Source organism: Zalophus californianus, chromosome 7 (assembly GCF_009762305.2).
Source record: "Zalophus californianus isolate mZalCal1 chromosome 7, mZalCal1.pri.v2, whole genome shotgun sequence".
Lineage (NCBI taxonomy): Eukaryota > Metazoa > Chordata > Mammalia > Carnivora > Otariidae > Zalophus > Zalophus californianus.
The window spans coordinates 23,410,209-23,437,249 of NC_045601.1; the positions used below are offsets into that span (position 1 = coordinate 23,410,209).

Here is a 27,041-nt window from a genome sequence, read left to right on the forward strand (position 1 = left end):
AAGAAAGAATATTTGCAGATAGAATTTTAACTGGACTAAGTTGCTTTAAAAAGAAAATCTTATGAGAAAAGAAAGTTTTGCTTTTTTGGGGGGACAATCTTTAAAGTAGCCTGATACATATATATATATATAGTAAGTGCAAATTGAAGTCACCAGCCAGGGTTTGCTAAATCTCTCTAGATGTGTGTTATAGGGTACCTTACTATAAGCAGCTAATAAAAAATATCATTTTAAAATATCATAGGCTATACAGAGAAAAAAAATTGAATCTCCATTATTGTCAGTCATCTTTCTTCATGCTTATATTTTGGTATATCTTAAGTAAAGTATGCACAGAAAATGTAGAAATATACAATTAAAACAATGTTGGGGAATAGATTTAATAAAAAAAGTTGGGAAGTCAGTAGAAAAAACATAAAACTCTGCCTCTGGAAACCCCCATATCTACCAAAATGCAAATTCCAGTTCCACTACTATGCTTTTCCAGTACGGGGTCAGAATCTCAGGCTAAAAATTTTGCCCCTCCCAAATGTAACAATATAAATAATATGAAATTGGTACAAGTCCAAGGACAAGTGGTTTAACTTATGCAGACTAGGTTATTTAGCATCTAAAGCTTTTCAGGTGTTTTAATGATATTGATTTTATGTTCCTCTAAAAATATTCTGAATTTAAGATATTTAGAGGAATATATTCAAAACAAATGCTATTAATTCAGATTAAAAAAAAACGCTTTCACACTGTATTATATCATCATATCAAATCATGGACATCCTGAATGACTGAGGAGAAATTTAAATTGCAGAGGTCCAAGAGTCATTCCAGGATCCTCAGGGTATCCTGTGTATGCTCCCTGGTGTCAGCAGAGTAGCTGAAAAGCTACCACTAGATGGAGACCTAAAGCATATGTTCAAGAGTAGTGTTCTTTCCCTCTCAGGGAAATAATGCAAAATACTAAAATGCATTAATTTTTATCACTGACATTTCTGAAATGTTTTGGAAACATTTAAGATATTCTTCTTTAAATTTTAAATATTTCCTGCCTCATTTTTTCAATCTGCTGTTATTTATACATGAGAAAGACATCCAATATCAGAGACAGCCTAAATCAATCTATAAGTACAGCATTCTCCCCAGAGTTATATTGCTTATAGCAAATAAAATATGTGAACACAGAGAACAACATAACATCTTATGTTACAGCTTCTCTTGTGCTATAGATCATTTTCAAGTAGTCTCCCTGCAGAAACCTTAGAATGAGGCATTTATACACTCAGGGGAGTCTACTTGTTATATTTATTTAAAAAATTTCTGAATAATGTAGCCAACAAGTAAACATGAGATACGTCCAGGAGTGAACTGTCAAAGCAAGATAAAACGTCCACCAAAGAATTGGTAGGAGGGGTTTTGGATTGCAGCAAATAATTGGCTTAAGCACTGTTGTTGCAGAAAATGCACAATTAAGACATCCTGATTCAGGCTTTCCCACGTCATCCTAGCAGTCAAGGGGTCTTCTGTGGATGTAACAACTCCCACAGCGTCGCAGTAGAAAAGCTAATCACACATTTTCGTATATTCCATTCCTAATAATGACATCCAAGCCAGAAAACATGACAGATCTTTCTTGAGGTGGGGTGGGGCGTGGGGGGGGGTGGGGGGGGGAGAAGCATTTATGAGTATACCCATTTTTCAATTAGAAGACTCTTTCAGTCAAGCAGAACCTCAAAGTAGAAATCATTGCTTGCTGTTACAGATGTGGTATTGAAAGGGTATATTCCCGTCAATAGGTTTTTCTCCAGTTAATCGTTTTTTTGATCCTTCTTAACACTCTTTCTAGGGTTTCTTGGGAGACATAGAAATGACACTACATATTTAGTCTATATTCAAGGGTGTGAAATATAGGTTTGAAAAGGTAGATTTTAAAATACTTTTTTGAAAAGAGAGATGTGAAAATATAAACCAAATGTTATTTTAGAGTCAAATTCATTTCTTTGAACTGGTGATGAGGCAATTATAACCTTATAGTCACATTTATAATATGACGGGAGTTCTGCTCATCCTACACACATGATTTCTTTTGATGCGTGGCATATATAGCTAGATGGAATGTCCAATCTATACACATATCCAGAGAATAATTTTTTTATTTGAGTAATTAAATGTACGTTAAGAATCTGGAAGCAGTATTACAGTTAATACCTGTAAGCTAGGTTTTTAGAACAATAATAAGGACTAACGGAGTTAGTTCCTTACTTGGGTTACTTGGATTGAGCCCACAAGATTTAATATTCAGTAGCAATAGAGTGATGCTTCAAGCACAGAAGAGATGATTTGATATGAAAATAATAACTGGCCCAAGAGCTCTCCTTAAGAATGTAATGTAAAAGGCACAAAAGTTATTTGTGGGAATACCTAGATTATCCATTACATACAGAAATATCTGTTTATGAAAAGTAACTTAAAGATACTATTTTCCTAGTATACAATCTGAGGTATCAGATAAGTCCTATTGAAGATAACAAAAAGAACTTTACATAGAGAAATAGGAACACTTCATAAAGTTTAGGAAAACAAATTTCACTGATACATTGAAGAAATATGTCTGATTATCAAACAGTCTCAATCCCCACCCTTCCCCACACCAGCATATTATCACTGATAGATCCAGCAAAACTCTTTGATAAGCCAGAATTTAAAGGACTGGGTAAGTTAGATGACAAATTTGATAGTTGTGCCTATCTTTCTTACAGTGAATAAAATAGGATTCTCTAATGTATCAGATCATAAGCCTGAAAATGTTTACTGTGTCAGTTTCCCAAGGAACAAGAAAAGTGTATCTAGAACTGCTGACAGTATGCAAATGATTTAGATAGTCCACGACATGACGTTAAATCCCACTTATTCACAAGGTGAATAAGTAATTCTCTTTCCAATTATTTCTAATTTGACTACATCAAAGAAAAAATATTAATTAGATTATAGTCTGTCTCTAACACTTTGTTACTCTCCCTTTTTAAAAAGATAATGAAGGCTTCAGGCATAGGGATATGAGAAAGCAATAGCATATAGGGAGAATTCAATAACATTGTTTTCATTACATTTATTCTCGCTTTTCATTTCTATTTTACTACAAACAGTACTGATTTTATAATAGTGATATCAATTTTCCCGTATAAATGCAAATGTTTAAGTAAAAATGTGAGTCAGTTTAGGAAAAAAAACCATCTATAGGTGGTTCAAGGATGTGGTAAAAATTGTTCTGATGGTACACGGATTTGAATACACAATTTTGAGAATATTTCTACCACAGGATGACTTTTGAATATTCTTAAACGCTAGCATTACATTTTCATCAAGAATCATCCAAATTGCGTTTTTTCCTTCAATGTAGTCAAGTCAAACCATTTTAACTGATTCTAACATTTGCTTGCTTTGTTGAAACTTCAGTGAAGGTTATGACGCAGAGAGAGATGGTTGAACAAGGCTCTCTTCAAGAATGTCAGAAATGACATGATTGAGTGAATCCAGCTCCACTCCACCAAGTTAAGGACTCTGAAGCATCATATAAACGTTCTTGGGCAGTAGAGGATGTGCCAGTCCCGGAGGGAGAATGCCACAGAGGCTCTTTGTATGTTCATACAAAGAGCGAAATACTTAGTCAGAATTATAATATTCCCATCTCCTGGCCGGAGTCCATGTGAAATATGCACTGGGAACATCAACTGCTGCTGCTTTTCTGGGGGTTGCTGGAATGTTTGCCCCATCATAAATCTCCTTGGTGTAAGTACCAGAATAACCATAAACACCTCCCTGAATTGATGTCTTTATAACCCTAGTGAAATTTATATCTATGTTTCATGTAAAATATTCCATACTTCCAATTTCAATGTCCTCACAGAGGAAGTTGGTATAACCCCCAAAGCCAAAGAAAAAATGAACTCTGTGGGTTTCTTTTCTCTGGGTTTTGGTCCCTGGTGATATGTTACAGATGTTTTGGCCTCACAAGTTAAATGACTGGGGTTGAGAAAATTCCTTTGTTTCTAATAGGTCATATTTGAGAATATCACTGTATGTGAGGCAATGGTGTGGTCACCTGATTGGAATTTCTCTTTTCTAGAAGAGACTTAAATCATTTACTCCGAATTACCAAAAGGTTATGTAGTCCATATAGGTGGCAGACTAAATAATAACTCATGTTACCTGGCATTTTCCCTGCTCATTTCTGTATCTCATATAACTGCCCTAGTTACAAATTACAAATAATATAAATAGAAAAGTATATATGGAAAAAGAGGCAAGGAGTATTGGCACTCAAACTGAAATTCTGTCAGCTGAAAATTGACTTAGTTGATATGCAATCACATTCTAACCATTATTCTTCAACAAATAAAAACAGAAAGCGAAGTATTACCGTATAAATTGATCTAAACGTCATGAATACTTAAACATAAATAAAGTTGGCTTCAGTGAGAAATTACATTACTAGCTTAATTTAATTTTTTTGAAATTATAAAATTCTTTAATTAACTAGTTTCCTGAAGAGAATAGTCTGACAAAACACCATGAATATTTTTTCAGATATCTAGTATAAAGCAAATTAATCCCTTTAATTAAATGCTTTTCTCTTAAAGCTTCCCTTGAAAGCAGTTTTTGCTGAAAGTGTACAAGAGTAGTACTGGAAGTGTACTCATACCAACAGTCATTAGAATAAGGAACTCAAGGGAGTCAAGTGATATTTATTTATCTTACTAATCTTTACAAATGTACAAATGTACCGATTGAGTCCAATAACAGAGATTTTGTTTGAACATTAGATAGTCCCACTCTTAGAATACAATTTTTTATCACATCAGACATACTACAAATATAAAAGGTAATGATTTCTTACCATTCCTTTGTTTATCGATTCTATTAGTAACAGGCATGTTAGTGGTGACAGTGGGTGGTGTAGTACTAGGAGAGTCTACAGTAGCTGGTAATAAAGATGAGAAAGATGTAATTTTGCAAGGAGCCCATGACAGTTAATATGGATGAGCAATCTACAATTAATGTATGAAAATATACAGAAGAGGAATAGAAACCATTTCTTGCTACTAAATATAACAGACTCTAGGGTTACAATGCATAAAATGAAGCAATGCTTCCCTATGGCACATTAAGAATCACTTCATATGGCCTTTGGTGTCACATTGCACAAGAGTTTGGAACTGGCACTGAGGAACAAGAGGAAGAACATTTAGATTCTAGACCCAGGTGTGCCCGTCTGCCCATAACAGGCTGATGACCACAGAGTGAATTACTAAATCTTTCTAAAACTCAATTTCCTAAGTTTGTAAAAAGAAAAGGCTAGAGAAGGCAGTCTGTATTGCACCTATCCGTTTGAAAAATTATCTCTACTAAGTTAGTCTTCCACTGAGGCTAGAGAAGTAAAGTCTCAGAGGAAAATGTATTTCTCCTTGAGAAGATAAATGTAAAGAAAGACAAAAGAGAATGAAATTTATAGACTATTTGGAATATAAATGTGTAGAATCATTTACAGATCCCAGTAACGCTACTGAATGTTGACGGGTAAAATGGATTTCAGAAAGACAAGCCTTACAGGGGAGACATTTTCAAGACATTATGTCATAGCTATTCTTCTTATACTATTAAAATTTTCAAAGATTAAACCCTATGTAATGCTTTAATATCTTTCTAAGGGATTCTAGAAGAGCTGTATAGGTAGTAAAATAATGGTACATACTATTTCCCTTTAGCTTATCTTAGGAGTATGTTTGTATTAGATGGACATTCATATGTGCAATGACCATTTGTTATATACCTCAATTTTAAAAATATTACCTAAATTTAAAACATGTGCGTGATTTTGCATTAAGTGATTAAGTAATTATGATTATGATTACCTTCTGAAAGTGAAATTCTTTGATTCAAAATATGCATCCTTAACTAAAGTAATTTTCCATTCCAAAGTAATATATAATTCTTAAAAATGGGGATTCTTTTTGAAGTTTTTATTTTTTAAAATTATGAACAATCAATTAAATTTATCTTAGTGCAAAATACATCAATGAATTTAAAAATGCTTTTTGGCCATTTAGGACACGGGTGGGGGGTGGGAAGCTGGGCATCTGGTCTTTGACCCAAGGAATGAGTACTATAGGTATCTCAGATTAAAAGGAAAAAACAATTTTAAAAAACCCTTCAGATCTTGAACTAAGAAAAATTAAGGTTTCTTTCTATTTCATTTAACTGTTTTAAGACTACAGTGAGTTTGTGGTAATTATGTAATGACTTTATTTTCATAGATCATTCATCAGTAATAATAACAAGAAATATTGTCTCGGAAAAGAAGCAAACATAATACTGAATTACATTCCTTCTCCCTGACTACTCCCGCACTGGAACCACAGAAGAGAGCTTAGGTTTCCATCTACTTAGAAGCACTTCTAACCCTGTCACTTTCAGGCTATAATCCTCTTAATAAAGATCCAGCTTTTTCAAAAGGCATTGTCATGATTCTTAATGTGGTACATAGAACGTATTACTTCATAAAGAAATATTTAATAGAATAAATGGATGAAAATGGGTCATAAGAAATTAGGAGGAGCAATGATAAAATTAAGCACAATACTTATATTATTTTAAAACTTTAATTATATATTATTAGCATGCAGCTATTTAGTACATAATATAAAACTGGAGTACTGGCCATAATATAGTCATTGTGCATTATAACAATACATTAAGATTAGTTTAATATAACTAATTTTATCTTAATATTTAAGTTATATTATACACCATGAATTGCCTTATGGTCTTGTCTCAAGCTTAACCGAATATTTAACTGAATTTTCCCCTTGTTTTTTACACATGAATACTTTTTCAACATATTGCATGACTATATTTATACGGGACCTGTGTAATACTCTTGAGAATAAAAAGAGGGGAAAAAATGAAATAAATCCTTGTTTAATAGCATATAATCATTCACATTTAAAAACCCAGTGCTTTATGGAAATATGGTCATCCAGTGTGTGAATGCATTCTTTCTCCACAGTGTATGTACTGTGCACCCACACAACTAAAACACATCCAGAAATTCTTCTGTTTTGCTGGTTTCTGGCTTCTCAAGTGAAAATTAAGATAATAATCAAAATAATTACAACCACAGTATCCAAAATAGCAAGTAGGAAACAGACTCCAGAGGACGATGTTGGCTCCCTACCTTGGCAGAGGGTCCCCAAATCAGCACAGTTGGTTAGTTCTGCTGCCGGGAGTGGGATCAGGTAGGAACCTTGATCAACATAGAGGGATTATACAAGTTTGATTGATGATTTAATGACATTATCCAAAAAAAACCCCTCAAAAACATGAATCTTATGGTTGGTATATTGGAAGCAGCCCTAGAAGAGTCCATCAATAATACTCCAAAATCAAGAAAGTCTCTTAAGGTCTTTGTGTCTTCATTTCCACAAGTGTAAAATCAAGTTATTGAAATTTCCCTCAAAATTTTTAACTCAATTTATTGGCTATCCACACATGAAAGGAAAAGAGGTACTACTGCCCAGTAGAGTTTGTGTAAAAAGTCCAGGGCCTTTTCACAGAATAAATTATAAAGCTCTGGTAGAAATTCATATAAATAAAGTCATATAAACATCAAAGGTAAGTCTCAAAAGTGAACTTAGATATTATTAATATTCCTAAAATGCGTATTTGGGGTTCACCGGCACCAGCATATGCGATTTGCAATTCCAGAAATATGTTTCTGTGACTTCCAGTTGGTCTCTGTGTCTTTTTACTTCAAGTTTTTTTTTTTTTTTTTTTTTTTACTGACTCATCCTCAGCAAGAAACAAGATTAGAGCTGGCTTTCTAGTAGGAATAATGGATTTTCTCTGTTACACTAAATCTCCCTGACAGTTAACAGACTTTTACCAACAGGTTGAGACTGGGGAAGATGGGCTAAACTTATCACAAAGCACCTGCACTATGCATGAAGACAGAAGAATACATACAAATATTTATATACAAATACACATACACAAACACATATATTCAATTTTAAAAGGACATTTCTATGATAGTGATTCCATTCTAATATTTAAACATTTTCCAAACTGTCTTGTGGGAATAGTACATGAAGGCAGAGCAGGTATGTGATCTAACAAAAGATGTCTAATTAGGTAATTGACGTGCATAAGCAGAAAGCATCCCAACAGTTTAACAGCACCTCATGAATAATGATTTCTTCATTCTCAACTGCCCCAGGCACCTAGCCCAAGAAAGGAATGTTACTTCAGAAAAACCCAACTCTACAGGCAGGTCTGTGAAGTTAACTGGCAAGAAGCCCTTGTCATAGACATTTACATGTTCAGTCAATAAAAATGTAATCATTGTTTAGTATGTGAGGCACACAGGCTAGAATAATGCTCTAAGATAATGTCACTGCTCTCAGAGAGGCATGAATGGGAGACAGAGTCACAGTTCTCTGAATGTTCTAAGTACTCACTGGCTCAAAGGACAGCATACCTAGCAGCTTGGTGAGAATGGGGCACAGAGAATCCATTACAAAGAAGGATATCTGTGAGTAATATCAAGACAAGAGACTAGAGATGGATATTCCTAGCAAACAGAATTACTGAAATACATATCAAGATGACAGTGCAAAGTTCTGGGGACCTGGATGACCTGGCATTACTGGAGTAGAGTATAGGAATGATCAGATATATAGGTAATGGATCCTAGTGGAGGGCCTTATAGAATGTTGGCACCATGAATGGTGGGACTCTGTCTTCCAATGCCATATCCCACACACATAGTAGGTGGCTACTCAATCTTTACCGAATAAATTTCTGGATGTATCATGAAGACTGATAACATTTTGAAATCTTTCTTAGAGGGAATGGAAAATATGAAAGGAAACTAAGTGAGAAAATTAAGATTTAAATTTGAAACCACTTTTGAGGCTCCATGACTAAAAGGGAATATACAATAAGAATAAATAATAGTATTAATTCAGGCTTGATATCATGAGTACAGTGAGGATGGCAAGAAAGAGATGGATACAAGACATCCAAAGATAGGGTATATAATATTGAGTAACTAATTGGAGAAGAGAGAAAGAAAGGGAAGACTAGGGGATATTTTTCTGGTTTCCAGCTTGAGAAACTGGTACATAATGATGTCATAAAAGGAAAGAGGAAATACTAAAAGAACAGCAAACTTAGATGGGTGGGATAAATAAATCCAGTAATGGGAACTGAGGTGCCTGTGTGACATCTGGATACATGGGCAGGTATACAGGTTTTTGTAAGAGGTCTAGCCAAGACACAATGCCACAGAATCTACAGATGTGTCTGGGATCACTCAAGCTAGAATGGAGATTTGATGGAACCATAGATATTCCTATATTTAAGTATCATACTATTTTTTTAAAGAGCTCCAAATCTGAGAAGTAAAAATAGTTATTATAGAAGGTGGTTTTATAGAATTCAAGTGAAGAAAGTTTCATAGAAGGTGTGGCCATTATCAAGTATACTAGAAAGGTCAAGAATGGTCAAAATCAAGAAGACCGTTAACTTTGCATTGGAATTTTGGTGGTAACTGTACAGGAATTAGTTTCAGTAGCGTGGGAATGATGAACTCATGACCACCATTTGAGAAATGAATGCAAAAAGAGGAAGCCTGGCTATGAAAGAAAGCAGAGATAGGGAGGGTGAGTTTGAAAGACTGAAAACTTAGACAAGTGTAATATGGAAAAGGGGCATCTGAGTAGGCAGAAGTTGAGGCTTGCCTTGTCAGGACTGAGGTAGAATTTTACTGTCAGTGTTTTCTGTCCACTATTCTTTCTCATCACACTTAACTTATGCCCCATTTTTTGCAGAACCTTACTTCTCTGTAAGGTACTTATATTTTAGTGAGGAACTTCTGAAAACTAGAAAGGCTTCAAAACTGAAAATGAGGAAACGTCAGCCACTGCAACATGAGAGAGTGAGAGACCCTTGGATGGAGTTCCTGTGCTTCTCAAATTACACACAATGTTGGCTGTCAAAGGTTCCTCAGGCCTCTTCTGGCATTGATACAGTATCTCTGTTAGACAAAGAGAGATAAGGAGATGGTGTGGGAAAGAAGTGTCTAGACTACACTTCCAGTGCAGTATGTTATGGGGCTTAGAGGTGGAAATGAGTAAAGAATCAGAAGAGTTATGATTTAGAGCAAGATATTTAACAATTTTTTTTAACATTTCCTCAGTTTCATTGTATGGTAACAAGTATAAATTCCAATCTGTGACATCCTTGCCACAGGAAGTTGTAACACTTCTCAATATTTAAAGTATAAGTTGCTCCTTTTTGGGTACTTACAGTTTAGTAAATTGATGCTGCATTATAAATACTCAATAAACACTGTTTTATGATGATTCAATATAGCAATAGAAATTAAATCTGAATGAAGACTACATGGTGTAAGTGTAAGTGACACATTATTTTTTTTTAATTTTTTAAGATTGCATTTGTTTGCTTGTTTATTTATTTATCTATTTATTTAATTTTTGAGAGAGAGTCAGGGGAGGAGCAGAGGGAGAGGAACAAGCCAACTGTCCATGGAGTGTGGAGCCCGGCAGGGGGGCTCGATCCCATGACCGTGAATTCAGGACCTGAGCTGAAACCAAGAGTCAGACGCTTAAACGACAGAGCCACCCAGGTGCCCCAAAAGTGACAAATTTAATTAGCAGAAAATTATATTGATAAATGAAAGCTTGTATTACAAATACACCAAATTACATAAACAAATACATAAAATACAAAGAGCGTACACAAACTTTTTATTTCCACCCAGTTCCATTTTCAGCATACTTGCATAAAAAAAGTCATTCTCACAATTTTCCTACGTGGACATATTTATGAACCAGATTTTTAAGGAAGAAGAGACAATTTTCTTTCCTGGATCATGATATAATTATTATCAAGGAATTATATTCAGAATGTGACCTATGTGTGTTCACTGATGTTTGTGGATACAACAAAGGTTTTTAAAGGTATTTACTACTTAATATTAACTGCAAGATTTAGAACCAAATTTCCTTGAAAAATGTAATCACCAAAAATGAACAGGTGATGAAAAGCTTCAAAGCTGTTAATCTTTCTTCTCTATCTGTTGTCCTTCCAAAATCTTGCCACTGAAAGAAGCCACTATTTACACAGGTTGTGGTAAAAAAGACTGATGTGTAGCCAAGAATCTGTCTTACATTCTACATAGTGATAATCCAAGTAATAGCTAAATCCTCACAGCAAGTTGCAATAATGAGAAAAAAAAATTGCTTTCAATTCCCTCTTTGCAGTTATTATTAAATTGAATTTTATAATTTTTCATAAATATATTTAAAATAACATTTCTGGAAGCCATTTATGCTCATAAAGAGTTTGGGGCATCTTCAAAAATAAAGTCCTTTCAGGGGCGCCTGGGTGGCTCAGTTGATTAAGCGACTGCCTTTGGCTCAGGTCATGATCCTGGAGTCCCGGGATCGAGTCCCTGGATCGAGTCCCTGGACCGAGTCCCGCATCGGGCTTCTCTGCTCGGCGGGAAGCCTGCTTCTCCCTCTGACCCTTCCCCCTCTCATGTGCTTTCTCTCTCTCTCATTCTCTCTCTCTCAAATAAATAAATAAAATCTTTAAAAAAATAAAGTCCTTTGTAAAGTAATTTTATCTTGATTTTATTATTTAAAAAATAATTCAGTTATCTACAAATGATACACTCACTAATTTTTTTAGGGATGAAAGGAAGGAGCCAAGAGTGAGTCACAATTTTATGGCTGTGAAGGATAGAACTATAACAACTGAAAATGAAATGGTAGGAATCCAAGAGTTGATGAAGCCTTGGTAATTAAGCACAAAAATTTGTAAGTGAAAACAAAAGTCAGTACAAATCCAAAAATTTCTAGAAAAGAATAACAAAAAATTGGGGTACTTATGAATTGCGTCTTATCTCTACATCCACAAGTGGTTAATAAATGGAAGTGTTTAATAAATGCTTGTTAAATAAATGTAGTTTGTTTGAACTTAAACCATTCATTGGGTTATACTGTACCACTCCTCAGGAAAGAGCGCCATCAGGAAAATAAACAAAACTGGTATAGAAGGCACTGTTTGTTCTTTGTGAAAACTGATGGACATTAGCCAGTATCTAAACTTGAATCATAACACAGGCAAATACTGCAGTTATAATCAAAGAGTCCACTCACTAGGAAAACTGTCTCTCCATGGAGGTCATAAAATTGAATATGTTTAATAAAATTGTGTAAATAAAATGTTTAATAAAATAAAAGTATAAAATAAAAATTCTAAGAAATAGAATGATGTTATAAAATGAAAAAGGATTACTGCTAACGTATTTCTTTCTGAAAAGGACAGACAAGATTAACTGTGTTAAAAAAAATGCTGAAAACTTCTTAATTATTTTCCCCAACTCGGCTTAGAATAGTGTAGGAAAACAAAAGAGTCTAACTCTGAAATTGTTGAAACATTAATTAATAATATGTTGATTTTATTAAGGCTAGGATATTTACTATTTGAAACAAATGACAGGATGTTTTAATGTTAGATATAATCAGTTCCGTTTTACCATCTTATTTTCATATTATAATTTACTCAGCAAAAGACCTTCGGAAAAGCTATTCATTCTTCCACCACAAGTTGAATCTGGAATTAAAGGTCAGATTTAACAGACATTGTCAGTCCAGTGGAATGTTAGGCATGAAATTCTATTTTCCCATTGGTTACTGTACTGATCATTAGTTTTTGGAAATTACTGTCACCATAAACAGCAAGCCAAAATGTTGCAGAAAAAAAGGAAAGGTTAAAATGTTAAAAGAGCAAACTATTTTTCATTTGTTGAAGTTCTGCTTAGCTAACAAGCTTAGATATCATCTCTCTTACAGGTATTTCCTGCCAGTTAATAAGTGACTTGTGTTCTTCAACTCCCAAAGCTGATGACTGAGCAGCAGGAAACTCCCTCTCCAGTGATGACTCCTGAAACACAGCCCAAGATATCTGAATCCACAGAATGCGGTGTTCGCTGTCATCATGGAATGTCAAGAAGACCGCTATAAAAATTAAAGGAATTCAAGCACACCGAGTCTGTAACCTGTGCTACTCTTTCAATGAAATCATTTTGAAAACGTACAGATGACCACGTTACACAAGCATGTGTTCGATGCGTCCCAGTAATCTTAAGTCTTGGGAAAGGAGTTTTAAGACAGTGTTAGAGAAAATGTGAGGACGCCCAGATATAAATCCTGGGGAAGGGGGACAGGAGATGTGCATGTTAGTCCAACTGCCTTGCCACTTACTTTTTTTTTTTTTTTTTTAATTTTCAGTTTCCTGCCCTTATATTAAGTGAAGGGACTGGCCTAAGTTGGGAAACAAACAGAAATGCCTCCCAGAGTCAGAAGGCCATCTAAAGATGAAAGCGGGCTGGGGTAAGAAGAATACGGAGTAGTAAGGGCTGAGGAGAATGCCCGTCCCTCGGTAAGGAGCGGGCACCACCTAGCTGCAGCTGTGTTGGCCTGGAAGCAAGACTAGCCTGGGCTTTGTTTCTTGTTTGCTAGCAAATCCAAAAATTTATTTTTATTTGAAATCTGATTTTTTAATGTTGGAAATAAATCATCATTTAAAAGCATTGTGTGGAACAAATGTAAATAAATGAGAACTAAATGCTGCCACCATCATGGATGTCTAAGGGCTAAATGAGCTCACAAGTGGCTGGTTGACTCCCTCTGGCCCTGGAGAGCTCTAGCAGGTCGTTTCCAGTGTCGTCCAAGGTGTGTGCTTCAGAAGGCTGGACCCTCATGATTTTTTGGACTAGTTTCAGGGATTGGCAAACTCTCTCTGAAAGGGCCTGACAGTAAAAATGTTAGGATGGTGGGCCATGTTACAGACTCCCACCACCACCAACTCTGCCCCTGTAGCACAGAGGCAGCTACAGAAATACAGAGCCTCCTAGGCACGGCTGTGTTGCAATAAAACTTTATTTACAAAAACAGGTAGCCTGCCATGGGCCTTCCTAGTTTGCCAACCCCTGGTCTAGAGGATTTCCTAGAGAAGTTTAGGAATCAATCCATATATATCCCTCACATTTTATCACACTAATGTATCCAAGAAGCAAAGCAGGAAAGAAACCCTATTACTTTTGTTTAAAACAAATATAATATTTATGCCCTGGAAAGCTAGTGTTTTCCCACAGATCACTTCTGGGCCTTCATACTCCTCCTCTGGGCAAGAATTAGCTCACCACTGTAGTATGTCTCATCTTCTAGTCCTCGTTATTGCAAAACACAGCCTAATTTATACTTGTAAGAGACACAGCTCTAAAACTGAATTTCCTGGGTTCACCTCCTGGCTCCGCCACTTACTGACTGACACTGGATATGTGTCAATCTTAATTTCTTTGTGCCTTAGATTTCATATCTGCAAAATGGGGTTAGTAATAAAACCCACATCATGGGATCTATGTTGTAGAAAAGAGTGAATATGTGTAAAGGGCTTAAAACAGTACCTAGAAAATATGTATTAAATATTGAAGTATATGATTTAGGTGTTAGCAGTTACTGATATACCTACTCAAAAATTTTTTTTTGGTTGTCATAGTCCTCAAATATTGCCCCGTAGAAAGGCAACTATTAAATGGTCTATATTATGACTTTTTCATGATGACCAAGGATGTGGTGAAAATAGGCCACTGTTTTCAGTGAGTAAAGATAATCACCCTGGATATAGGAAGAGTATCACTGCCCTCTCGCTGTTCACCATCCCACACCAAACACACACACTTGATCTTCTCAATTTCCTCACTGAGTGAAAGACTTCTCAGGGGTCCCTAACCACCCTCTGCAGCTAGTCAGACTGAGAGGATTCTGGGGAACACCATTAGCTCTTACAGAGTTCTGCAGCCTTCTTCTGGAACATGCTTGTGGTTTACCCTCTGTCCAACAACCCACGAGGAAATACCTCTCAAATCGCGTCACTTCATAGCCTCCCACCATTTGCAGGAGCACTGTGGACCACACGGAGGGATGGGTGACTTACACTGAGAGTTAGGTGACAAAAGTTCCCCAGAGCAGAAGAGCACACACAGGTCAGGGAAATGGAGGAGGTGGTCTCAGGTCTTCAAAGAGGTCCTACTTTGTTCAAAGTAGTGGGAATGAAGTTCTGATAAAATCCACTCCAAAGTCACATGAGAATTACTTTTTAACATCAGACCCCTCCTTTCCTCTTTTAATGAAAGTTATCTCTGTGACTAAAAAGTATATATCATCAACACTTTAGATTTATCATATGACATTCAAAAGTGATAATGAAACTTCTACTTTTTGCATTTCAATCAGTCCTGTAATAAAATAAGGACTTCCATATGTACGTAGAGAATGTTTGATAGAAGTCTATTTTTATATAATGTTGTTATATAAATTATTTTCCGAAATATTTTGCATTTAGCTACTTCCAGTAATATCACATTTCATGTTTCTCAAGGAGCAACCATCGAAACAAACAACAAATGCTCATTTTCAAACAGAGAAAAAAGTTGGAAGAAAAATGTGATAATTTCGGATTAACAAAGATTTTTCCATAAAATGGACAGCTTTGGTATTTTGTCCTGGCTCAGTAAATACCATTCTTTTTCAGTGGTGGTTGTTTATTTAAATAACATAATGGAAATTTCATAATAATCTTCTTATTGTATCTTCTTTGTGATTAAAAATAATAACTTACTAATTTCTTTTGCTTCAGTCCCGGTGTTAACCATTCTATTTGTGGTATGACAGTTACAACTTTTGTTACGTCAATAATAAACTGTGTAACATTTTATGACATAAGGAAAACCTTAAAATGGTACAACCAAAAGCTTTGATTGAATAAAGAAGGCCTGTAATCAAATGTATACTATGTATGGCTGAGCATATAACATTTTAAAAATCAAAAAGCTCATTAATGACAACTACATATGTATGTATATATATATATATATTTACACACATACATGCACACACATATTATGAATATACATAGACACATGTATGTGTGTATGATTTCTTGTGGACCAACATTCATAGAATAATGCTTTTAAAAGGGGGAGGGGGATAATACGCCCAGACTTACCACAGCTTAGGTTGCTTTCTGCTTTCAGAGCTAGGGTGGGGATATTCCAGAAGTCATTTTGCCAGTCGACCACATTCCCTTTCACATGACAGCTGAGGTTGGAGAGGACTTTGGAATTCATGGTAAAATTCCAAAGTCGAAAGTTATAAATGTCCCCTTTTAGGGAGGCAATCTCATTGTGACTGGAGCCTAACAACAACTTCCCATTTCCAGGAATAACTTTACTGATGGTAGAATCGCACGGAACTGCTTCATAGTTTCTTTTGAAATTTACACCAACAGAACCCAGAGAATTATTCCAAATGATGCAGAGCTGCTCAAAGCTTTCTGTGAAAATGTCTTCTTTATCCTTCACAGGTAACACGCTGTTTAGGAAGCATTTTGAGCCAGAAATAGAAATAAAGTAGCCATTCTTGGCCTTTCCAAAGCTAAGTAACTGTGTGAAGGATGTATCTGAGTAGGAGAAAGCTATCCATTCATGGTCTTCCTTGCCAATTTTGGTTGCTTCAAAACAGAGCGTGAAAGCGCTGAGCTCTGGAATAGAGACACTTTTGGCAACAGATACCTGATAACTATCTAGCGTCTGGGGTAAAATGACCTTCTGGTTCCTTAAGGACACAGCAACTAGGACAAAACATAATAACAGATAAAACATATTAACTTCAAATATGAACGATGAGAGGCAAACCATCTGATATGCCCCCCCCACCCCCACCACCGCTCTGGACTGACTGACTTTTGACATCACACCTCTTTCATGACTCTCTGTCACCAACCCATCACCTTGTACCAATAATACCAACAATATGTAACCCCACCCATATTAATTCTAATCATGATGGGATCTCACACCAAACCTTTTGAGTTATAGTCAACCAAGTTGATCAGTATTTTCTTTAAATCCCTGACCTGAGAGAAAAACAAAAACAAAAACAAAAAAACAACAAAAAAATCCCCCAAACCCAAACTAAGGAAACTACTTTTTCAGGAAAGCTCTGTTTATACATTAAGATTTTCAGAAATATGTTACTTTTCAAATAATTTTCTAAACATAATAGCTAATAGTTCTATTTTTCATTAACAATAGCCTTTTGCGCTTCCTAAACACTCCTATGCTACACACTCCCCTTCAGATACCCCATATCTTATTCATTTGCCCCACCACCAGGCTATTTCAGAAACAAAGGTAAAGATAATCCTATTAAGGAGAGGCAGTCTAATAAAAAAATAAAAATAAAAATGGGATTTTAAGCTATATTTCCTTTACGGTGGGGCATCTGAGCTCCTTTGCGAGGGAGAGCAAGGAGCAGAGAAGGGGCAGACAATGCAACTTCCTATCCCAGCTCTTCCACAAAATGCACTGTGACCTTGGACATGTTACTTCACCACTCTCAATCTCAGTGTCCTCATCCATAAAATGAAGGACAATGACACCTACTGCACAGGTGGTCAATAGGAATTAAGTTAATACCTGGAAAGCACTAGAACAGTGCCTGCTATAGCAAATATATAGCTAGGATTGATTACTAATGTTATTGATACTAATGCAGATTACTATTATTATCTGCATAATATATTCCAAATAAAATGCATTAGCCTAGTCTTTTTGTGACATATGTGAAATTACTGAATTATACAATGGATTTCACCTCATGGTACTATAACAGACATCATGAAACATGCACTGATTGAGACAGATGTAGTTCTCCTCAAAAATTCTGTTTAATGCTAGCTTTATAAGGAATGCTAGTTTGAATATTTTTTAATATACACCAAGAACCAAGAACAGGTCTATGGTAAACACAGCATTTTCATATAAATATTCTAGTTAAAAATCCATGATGGAATTTAATAGAATCATGGATTTTAGTGTACTTTTAAATATAAAGCACTTTAGAGGTCTATTTACCCAAAGGGATATTTATGTATATGAACTCAGTATTCTACATGTATTATTAAAAGGGCTGAAAGGAAATATGTCCATCAACATTTTATTAGCGGTTATGGCTGGGTTATAGATATATGGGCAATTGTACTTTGCTTCTTTTTTATTTTCAAATTTCCTATAATATTCTACATTTTTTAAAACATTATTTGAAAAATTAACGCACATTTTCCAATTAACCACACATACATCTAATGTCAATCACAAACAGTAAATAACCCTGCCACCAAAAACACAATTTATAATAATGAGGGTCATTTTCATAATGGTGCCTTTCTCTTTTGTTTCTTTTTTCAGACATGACATCTACTTAAGAAGCTAGTCTTGAACCTTGAGTTTTCCTTAAGGAAAGAGAGGTTTTAGAGAGACTGAGATTATTCAAAAGTTTTACTATGCCAGGATCTGGGAAATATGTTTGATGGAAATATTTTTTTCCCTTTCATTAGTCATTTTTAAGGGGCTTTCCCTCAGGCTATGTTGTTTATTAGCTTTAGTTATAAATAGCCCTTTTTATTTTAATTTATATGCTAATTTTTTATATTTGTCCCCCCAGCATAGTTCCTTAAAAGGGTAACATCTTAAAAGCTAAAATAAAATGATTTCTGAATAGGAATGTTTTAAATGTTCGGTGAAGAGCTGTCAGAATTACAGCTTTTAATTATTAGCTGTGGAATATCGACAATATCTTCCAAGCAGCCTTTAAATGTTCTGCATATAAACAATATAAACAAATTCAGCTCTACAGTAACCAGATTTTGGATCTGGTAACTATATATTGCTAATGAGAATGTTCAGAGAATATTAACAGATTCTTGCCCTTAAATTCTAATCCTAATCATTCACATTCACATAAAAGCGCATAACTCTGTCTTCTGGTCCTGGTGTTTACTGTAGGACATGTTAAATGAAAGCAGAAGTTTGGCGCTGCCTTTGGTTTACATACCTCTGATGTAGCTGGCATTGAAACCTTTCTTCTGGATGCTAAAGTCGCTTGAAAAGGACACATGCATCTCATTCGCACTTGAGTTAAATGATAGGCCTTTGGCAGTTGCGCCACAAAATTTAGTCTGGCTCTCTCCATTATCAAGGGATAATGAGTCATAAATGCAATTGGGAGCTTCTTCAATGTCGAAATCATTAAATGTTATCTGAATGATATAGCCGGTGGGGGCTCGCAGGGTCCACATGCAAGCCTGGCTGTTAGGGTAGTCGTTAGGGTAGCACGGAGAAGCAAATGTCCCAGAAGGGCTGGATAGGACAACCCTGCAGTTGGCGCATCCCCACACTGTTGGCCAGACAAGAGAGAGACAGAGAGAAGGGCGGGGATCAGAGGCATACAATAAACTGAGAATACCACACGCTGGGGACAATCAAACAGTAAGCATTTTAAAATACCAAAATACAATCATGCAAAATAAAAGGAGAATGAAACCATCTCAAGGAGAAAAGGAAAAAGCAACAGAGGAACAAAAGGTAAAAGAAAAAGAGAAAATTTTAGAGCAATGACTCTTGAACTTGGGGGGTCATTTACTCTGAGAATCTGATGAAAGTTACTGCAACTCTCTGTCAAATGCCTAGGAGCCACTACACTTGGTATACTGTTTTAGGGAGTACACGAGGCCCCAGGAGGCAACAGTGGATTTCCCAAAGGTTCACTGGCCCAGGTTAAGGATCTGTACTCTAGAGAGTAATTGCACTGGGGTAAGGGAGTTATAGAACCATAAAGGTAGACAGAAGTCAATATTACAACCATGGATATAAAGGAAGATAAATACTTAGGAAATAAATGTTTAAAGGGAAGTCTACTAACACAAAATAAATAAATAAGCAAATAAGTTATCTTCTGGCAGGTTGTACTTTTTCCTAAAATTCAAATAAATAGCATCACCTTGCAGGTGTGGAATATTTATAGTTTTGAAAATACTTTCACTTATTTCATTTGTTCATTACAGTTGTTAAGTCTATACTTATGTGATTATCTCATTCATTCATGCATGCAGTGAATATTTATTGGGTGCCTGTTACATGCCAGGCACTATTCCAAATAGTATATGTTAATGAGCAAGAAAGACAAAGTCTATGTCTCAATGATTCTTACATGTCAGTTCTGGGCCCAAAGATGAACAAATACTATAATGACAGATGGTAGTAGGAGGTAGGAAGAAAAGTAAAGCAATCTACTCTTTCTCAGTTATGAGTCATCTGGGACCTGGTCACCAGCTGGGACGAGAAACCTAGGTCTACTGTCTTCCTGTCTGGTGGTGCTTTTGCAATTAATATTCATGTTTCTTTTAAATATCTGTATGAATGCAGGCAGTAATTTCATTTATTCAACATTCTGGATAAATAAACCACCATAAAACTTACACATACACTTTAAAACAATAAAATACTTTAACTGTGTTAATGGAAATCACTCTAAATTTGTGTTCCTCCCTCTTTTACTGGGTTGAGTAGAATAAATATGCAATAACTTTTCTTGAACATGGTAGTGACTACCAATACTACTTCTTCTTCTATGATACAGTGGATAATATGCAAGGACTTACCAGACATGTTACACCGCTCAGGTTAGGTTTTTCTTTTTTCTTTCCCCTGTGGCCACCTTGTGTTATGCACCATATCCTTGACAACTCTGCTCCCCACCAATTCTTTCTAACTTGCCCTCCCTCTGCTCTTCCTCCCTATGTCTTCCATGTCCTATATAGGGCCAAAGATAGAGGAAAACAAATTCTGATCACCAAGTGTTAGCCAAGTGCCTTCTCTCATGCACCTCTGGAGTACCACGTTCCTCTCTGTAGCTTCAATCAGAGCAGTTGTGTTACTTCCACTTGTGATATTATTTGCTTATTGTCTGTTTCTCCCACTATTCTCTGAGCCCAACAAGCAGAGTATATACGGTTCTATTCACCATCTTACTCCTCAGGACCTCACTGCATCCCTGGTACACGGAAGACTTTCAATAAAATTTGTTAAATTTGTAAACGAATAGCTTAAATCATGTCTCAATTAAAGAAGGACTAAATACAGTACATGAAACTAAGCCAAACAAAGTCCAAGTCAGAAAAAAGACAGTGCATGAGCTCTGGAATGTCCTTTTGGATGGGGCTTTGGGGCTCTTTCTTCCAACTGTTTCACTCATAGTATAAGATTGAGAACACTGGGCCTCTCTCACCCTTTAGCTTCCTGTTACTGTGCCTTGGGCCCAAGAGAGAGAGGTAATCCTAGTAAATTAAAAATAATGTACACAGTAAAAGGAACCGAAGATTAAAAAAGTAAAAGAGAAAGGAAAATAAGGTACATTCTCTGTGTCATCTCAACATGCGTGATGCACCATCATTTTTCCAAAATAAAATGCCATCCCTTATGTCCAAAACCCAAGTAATGTTCATGACTTCCTTTATCCTGATGTATATATTTTTGGCCAATTCTTCTCTAAGAGCTGAATGAAAAGTACTGGAATGTTCAACCTGACTGAGCACATGGACTCTGCAATCTTGAACAAGTTAATCTCTCTGTGCCTCAGTTTCACTACCTTCATTTCACACTGGTGGCAACAGAAGCGCCCACCTCCCACAGTTAGTGAGAGGATTAGATAGGTTAATATTGGAAAGTCCTGGGAGCCACACCACAGAAGTGCGCCAAGTGTCCTGGGAGCACCATATACGTGTTGGCTATTGTTAATCATTACGATAACACAAAACCTGCGCATCGATAACTTCAGAGATAAAAACAGCATCCCGCTTTAGTAGAATCTCTTTTTCCTTTTAGCACTCATTGGGATGAAAAAGTGAAAAACACCATAATATTCATTTAAAACCCACTTAAAGCATTCTATGATTCTCATCTAAAGTCACTAGACAGAAGTTAGAGAGGGCTCCTAAATAGCAATTATCTTAGTTGGATGAAAAATCAATTACACTAGGCACAGTATCATTACGTTCATCATATCTGTAATAACTTCACAGTAAAGGGCTTTCACATATATTATCTCATTTGACATCAAGAACAGCCCTGGGAGTTAGTACCACCTCCATCTTCAGATGAAACTAATAAGGCTAACAGATTATATAACTTGTTCAAAGTTACACATCTAATTGATAAGAGGACCAAGACTCAAACCAGCTGTTCTAAATGTAAGTCTAGTGTGTTTCTACAGGAAAAGAAAAGTTTCCACCATATGGTGATTTGAATTTGCCCATTTAAAGCATTCAGTTGTCACTGTTAATTGACTCCTATACAATGAGCTAGTTCACTGAGAACTTTATTCCTTCCCCCTAAAAGGCACAGCTATTTAAAAAGATAGCTACTGAAGTAGCCACTGAATGTGGTCTCGGTAAAACCAGAATTAACATATTTTCTAAGATACTCAGCTCAAAACATCCGGCTCAAATTGTTTTCAAAGACCAATGTCGTAACATATTCACACCTATAAATCTATAAAAGCAAAGCTTTCTGGTAATCTAAACAACAAGCCAAATTCCACCCTCGGCTCTTGCCTGTGCTTGCAAATGTTTAGCAATGATTGACTCATGCTTATTTCACAAAACTTTATTCTTCAAAGAAACTCAAATCTAAGACGGAAAACCTCACAGTCATGCCAAAGCCTGTTTCGATTTATAAGAAACATTTAGACCCAGATTTAATAATCATGACCTTCTGTGTTTTCGTCATTGTTTTATCTCAGAGATTTGGGTTCTCATCCCACCCTTTCCTCAAGTCCTTCCCTCTAAATCAAATAGTATCTTCTTTAAAATCTAAGGCTGGAGTATCAGGTTCCAAAAGATAAATCAAAAGAAATCTATTTTAGCTGCTTTCAACACAGATCTGTAGACGGAGTAACTGTTTTTCCTCTACTGTGTTAAATGATGAGCAGAATGAATGCATTTAAAATGAAATCTTGCTTTTTATTTTAATGCATCTCAAACTGCTAATGAACCTGTTGGAAAACGTCGCTGGTGAAAATCAGCTCAGAAAATTTTGCTTAAGTTGCCTGCACAGGATGCATCTATTCAAAGTCATTGTTTGAATTATCTATGTGATATATTAAAATCTAATGAATACAGTTTATTAGTTGCTTAAAAAGGTTTAAAATATTTAGTAGCTTCGGTGGTTTATGAAGATTTAGTGGAAAGGTCAACAACTGAGAATTCCAGGATCTGTTCTAATGCCTCAGTCATCACAAAGCCAGGAGCAGCCACACAGGATTTCTCCAGATCGAGTACAATGCTACCAGTCATAACATCACCGAACTGTCAAGTAGAAATAATACTTTAGATGCCTGCATGTATTAGTTGACTGATAATATACAGAACTACATATAATATATAGTCATCAAAGTAAGGGTTCAAATTTAAGTGATTTCAGGCCTCTGTGCATATTTTTTCAGGATGGCAAGGAATCTGAAGGCAGTCTGGCTGTGACATCTGCGTTTCTGTTAATGTGACAGACTTGGCAAGCATCCCCACCTTCCCTTGCCATTCCTCTTCAAGCTCTGCACTCAGAGATAACATTTCCATGGAGGGGAGGATCCCTCCTAAACCAGGGTTACAGTGGTCATTCCAATCTCCTGCTGGAATTTCCAGCAGCCAAGCAAGGATATCAATTTGCTCCCAAACTCCTCCTCAAACACTGGTTTCCCCGGGGTTAGACAGAAAATGGTTTGATTTCCCACTGTAATGTTTCAGCCTCAAAACGTTCTTCGGAGGCACCATGAATATGAAGCCATCACCGTGACTTGTGTTATTAGTTTAAAAGGGTAGTGCTTTACTTGAATCCGTTTGATTAAGTTTGACATAGCTAGAATATTAACAAGAAGTTGAAGGTTCCTCAATGAAGCACCATCAAACCGACAATTTTTTTGCATCTCCAAAGAGATTCACATGCACCACACTTTCAGATACATTTCTGTCTTCTATAATATTGTTAATGTTTAAACTTCAAGTCTTGCCTTTCCATAACCACCAGAGCATAAGAACATTCTATATGTAACTGTGAAAGGTAATACTTTCTGGTTCCAAACACGTGAACTGCTGGAAATCCTTCCAGACTCACTTTATTATGTAGCTATATTTCCCTTGCAAGGAGATTAAGCATACAAGCATGTGTGCATGCATATGCACACACACCCACACACATTTTCATGGGAAACTGTTCTCTCTTAACCAGTGGTTGAATCCCTCTCCAGCTATTAAAAAACAAACAAACAAACAAACAATCTAAAGGCAATGCATAATTTTAAACAAACTAAAGCTGCAGGGCCCATCACTTAACCTACCTTTTGGTTAATACATTCAAGTCTCTTATCCCCTTCCATATTCCAGCACTGCAACCCCCCCTACACTGTATTAATCCAGCCAGGGACCTATTGCTCTCTAATACATGGGCTTCCGGACACTGTTGAAAAGCATCCACAACACTGTGCAGACTTATACTGAAGAGGCTTCCAATTTTATCTCACTCACTCTCTTCAACATTAGATGCCTCTGAACATTCCCTGATTCTTGAGTCTCTCCAACTTATAGCTCCTACCTTCCCCTGATTCTCCTCCTGCCTTCCCTCAGCACTCTCTGAGCTTGCCCCTGCTCTAACTGCCCTCACAATCTTTGCTATTTCAAGTGTGATCCTCAGACCCACAGTTTCAGCATCACCTGATGCTTGTTAGACATACGGAATCAACCAGACCTACTAAACAAAACCTGTATTTTAACAAGATTTTCTGGTGATTCATAAGTATATTAAAATCTGAGAAGTTATCCTTTATTTATTTGAGACAGAGAATGAGATAGAGATAGAGATAGAGATAGAGATAGAGAGATAGAGATAGAGAGAGAGAGAGAGAGAGAGAGAGAGAGAGAGAGAGCATGAGAGGGGGGAGGGTCCGAGGGAGAAGTAGACTCCCTGATGAGCAGGGAGCCCGGTGCGGGACTCGATCCCGGGACTCCAGGATTATGACCTCAGCCGAAGGCAGTCGCTTAACCAACTGAGCCACCCAGGCGCCCGCCAGAAGTTATCCTTTAAATAACAACATACTACAGAAGCTATTCACAATCTCCACACATACACCTTCTTCCAGAGGGATCTGCCCCTCCCACATCTCATGCAGTCATATTGGTACCATCACCCCAGGGAAGGACCCCTGACCTGAAGAAAACCAAATCATGGGCTTGGCTACTCAGATTCTCTCTCTGAGAATGTGAAGTTAGGGACATGGATAATTTATTCAGAGAATGATGAAAAATAGAATGCCAAAGTTCTATGAATTCAAGGACAGCAGCAGACCTTGCCTACTTGCAAATGAAAGGACACAGATGAGCAAAGAGAAAGAAAGCAAATGTAGAGAACGGAGAGATGAGAGAAAATCAGACCCTTGAGAAACACAGAGACTTTAATTTTAGATATTCCATGTCCAGAAGTTAATGTTCTTTGTGGCTCATCCTTGAATTCTATGACAAGAACTCTTAACACCTGCCATCTCACTTCTCTTGATCTAGCTTCAGTAGATTTCTGTCCTTTACAACCAAGGGTGCCTCAAAGCAATACTTTACGGGGATCTCCTCTCCCTTGAGCTTTTCTGTCTCTACACTCAGTCTCTCTGGATGATCTCATCCAAACACAGGCCTTCATTATGTCCAAATGCTGATGACATGCATGTCCTACGAGCACCACACCCACACTTGCGAATGTCTACTCAATGTCTCCACTTGGATAACCCATTGATTCCTCAATTCAAACACCCCATCCCTCAAGTGATTTGTTTTTATCCATTTTATAATTGTTAGTTGTATGAGAAACACCCAAACTAGAACTCTGAATATTCCCCTGTCTTCCTTCTCCCACACCTTTTCAAATATTTTGTCAAGGGCTATGTAATTATTTTATTCACAGTTATTTATCACCTTATCTCATTCCCATGCTACTTAGTTTCAGGTTCACATCTTTTCTCTCTTGGACAAAAAGCTCAGTAGGCTAGTAGTCTCCTTGTCAGTAGTCTTATCAGCTCCAACTCATCCTCCATGTCACTACAAGAAAGATCTATGAAAATACAAATGCAAAGATAAAAATATATCTTCTCTAACTCAAAATCTTCTCTAGGATCAAAAGGACAAAGCTTCTTTGAATGACACATACAACACCCGTACTGTCCCTGTTCACACTGTCTACTCATCTCTTACCATCTCCCCATATCCATTCACTCAACAAATACTTCTTAAGCATCTCTGTGCCTGGCACTGGGAATATCGAGCATATCATTGACAGGATACAATCCCTATGTTATGGAACATCTAGACTATTTCAAATACAGATAAATAAGTAGACAGCAAAAGCACAATGTGAAAATTGCTCTGATAAAACAGGTAGATGAGTGCAATCACCCGGATATAGACTTTGTGGAAACAGTGCCATTTCTAACAAATGAGAAAGAAACTAAGACCTAAATATGCAGCACAGAAGTGGGCCATGTAAAGAGGAGAAAAAGAAAAGTGTTCCGGCCAGTAGATCAGCAGGTACAAAGGGTGGCAGGTGAAAGAGAGCATGACTGTTCAGGTAACCTAAGAGTTTCATTTCATGGAAACAGAGTACCCAAAGTGAGGCAAAACAAGGGATAAAGATGACAAGGTAGGCCGAAATGAGATTCTCTGCAGGATTCTGCAAGCCATCCTAAAGAAAATGAAAGATTAGAGTAGGAGCAGTAGGGAAAATAAGAGGTTTTAATTAGGGGAAAGTAAAATAATCAGATTTGTGTTTAGCACAGATTTTTTTTTTTTAAATCCTTGCCCTTCTATACATAAACAACACAAAACTACCAGTGAACAAAGCCCCTTGTAAGGATCCCCACGGCCTCACTCAAAGGACTTGACAGAAAACAAGAAGAAAGCGACAGCAAACTACGCTGGTGGCTCATTTGTGGAGAGAGAATAGTAGTCACAAGCAGTAGGAAGAGTAA

General features: G+C 36.5%; 1 protein-coding gene across 5 annotated transcripts in view; it reads right to left on the reverse strand.

Annotated features, from left to right (window-relative positions):
* The window catches only part of ADGRG6 (adhesion G protein-coupled receptor G6), a 135,869-nt gene that overhangs the window by 51,593 nt on the left and 57,235 nt on the right, over positions 1 to 27,041 (reverse strand). For 2 of the 5 annotated variants that reach the window (XM_027602629.1, XM_027602631.1), the window contains exons 3-6: positions 19,038 to 19,379; positions 16,150 to 16,773; positions 7,226 to 7,294; positions 4,889 to 4,972 (exon numbers count right to left, since the gene is read on the reverse strand). In XM_027602629.1, coding sequence (XP_027458430.1) covers positions 4,889 to 4,972; positions 7,226 to 7,294; positions 16,150 to 16,773; positions 19,038 to 19,379 — 1,119 coding nt within the window. The remainder of the gene's footprint in view (positions 1 to 4,888; positions 4,973 to 7,225; positions 7,295 to 16,149; positions 16,774 to 19,037; positions 19,380 to 27,041) is intronic. The other 3 variants (XM_027602630.1, XM_027602633.1, XM_027602632.1) reach the window with 2 other exon arrangements.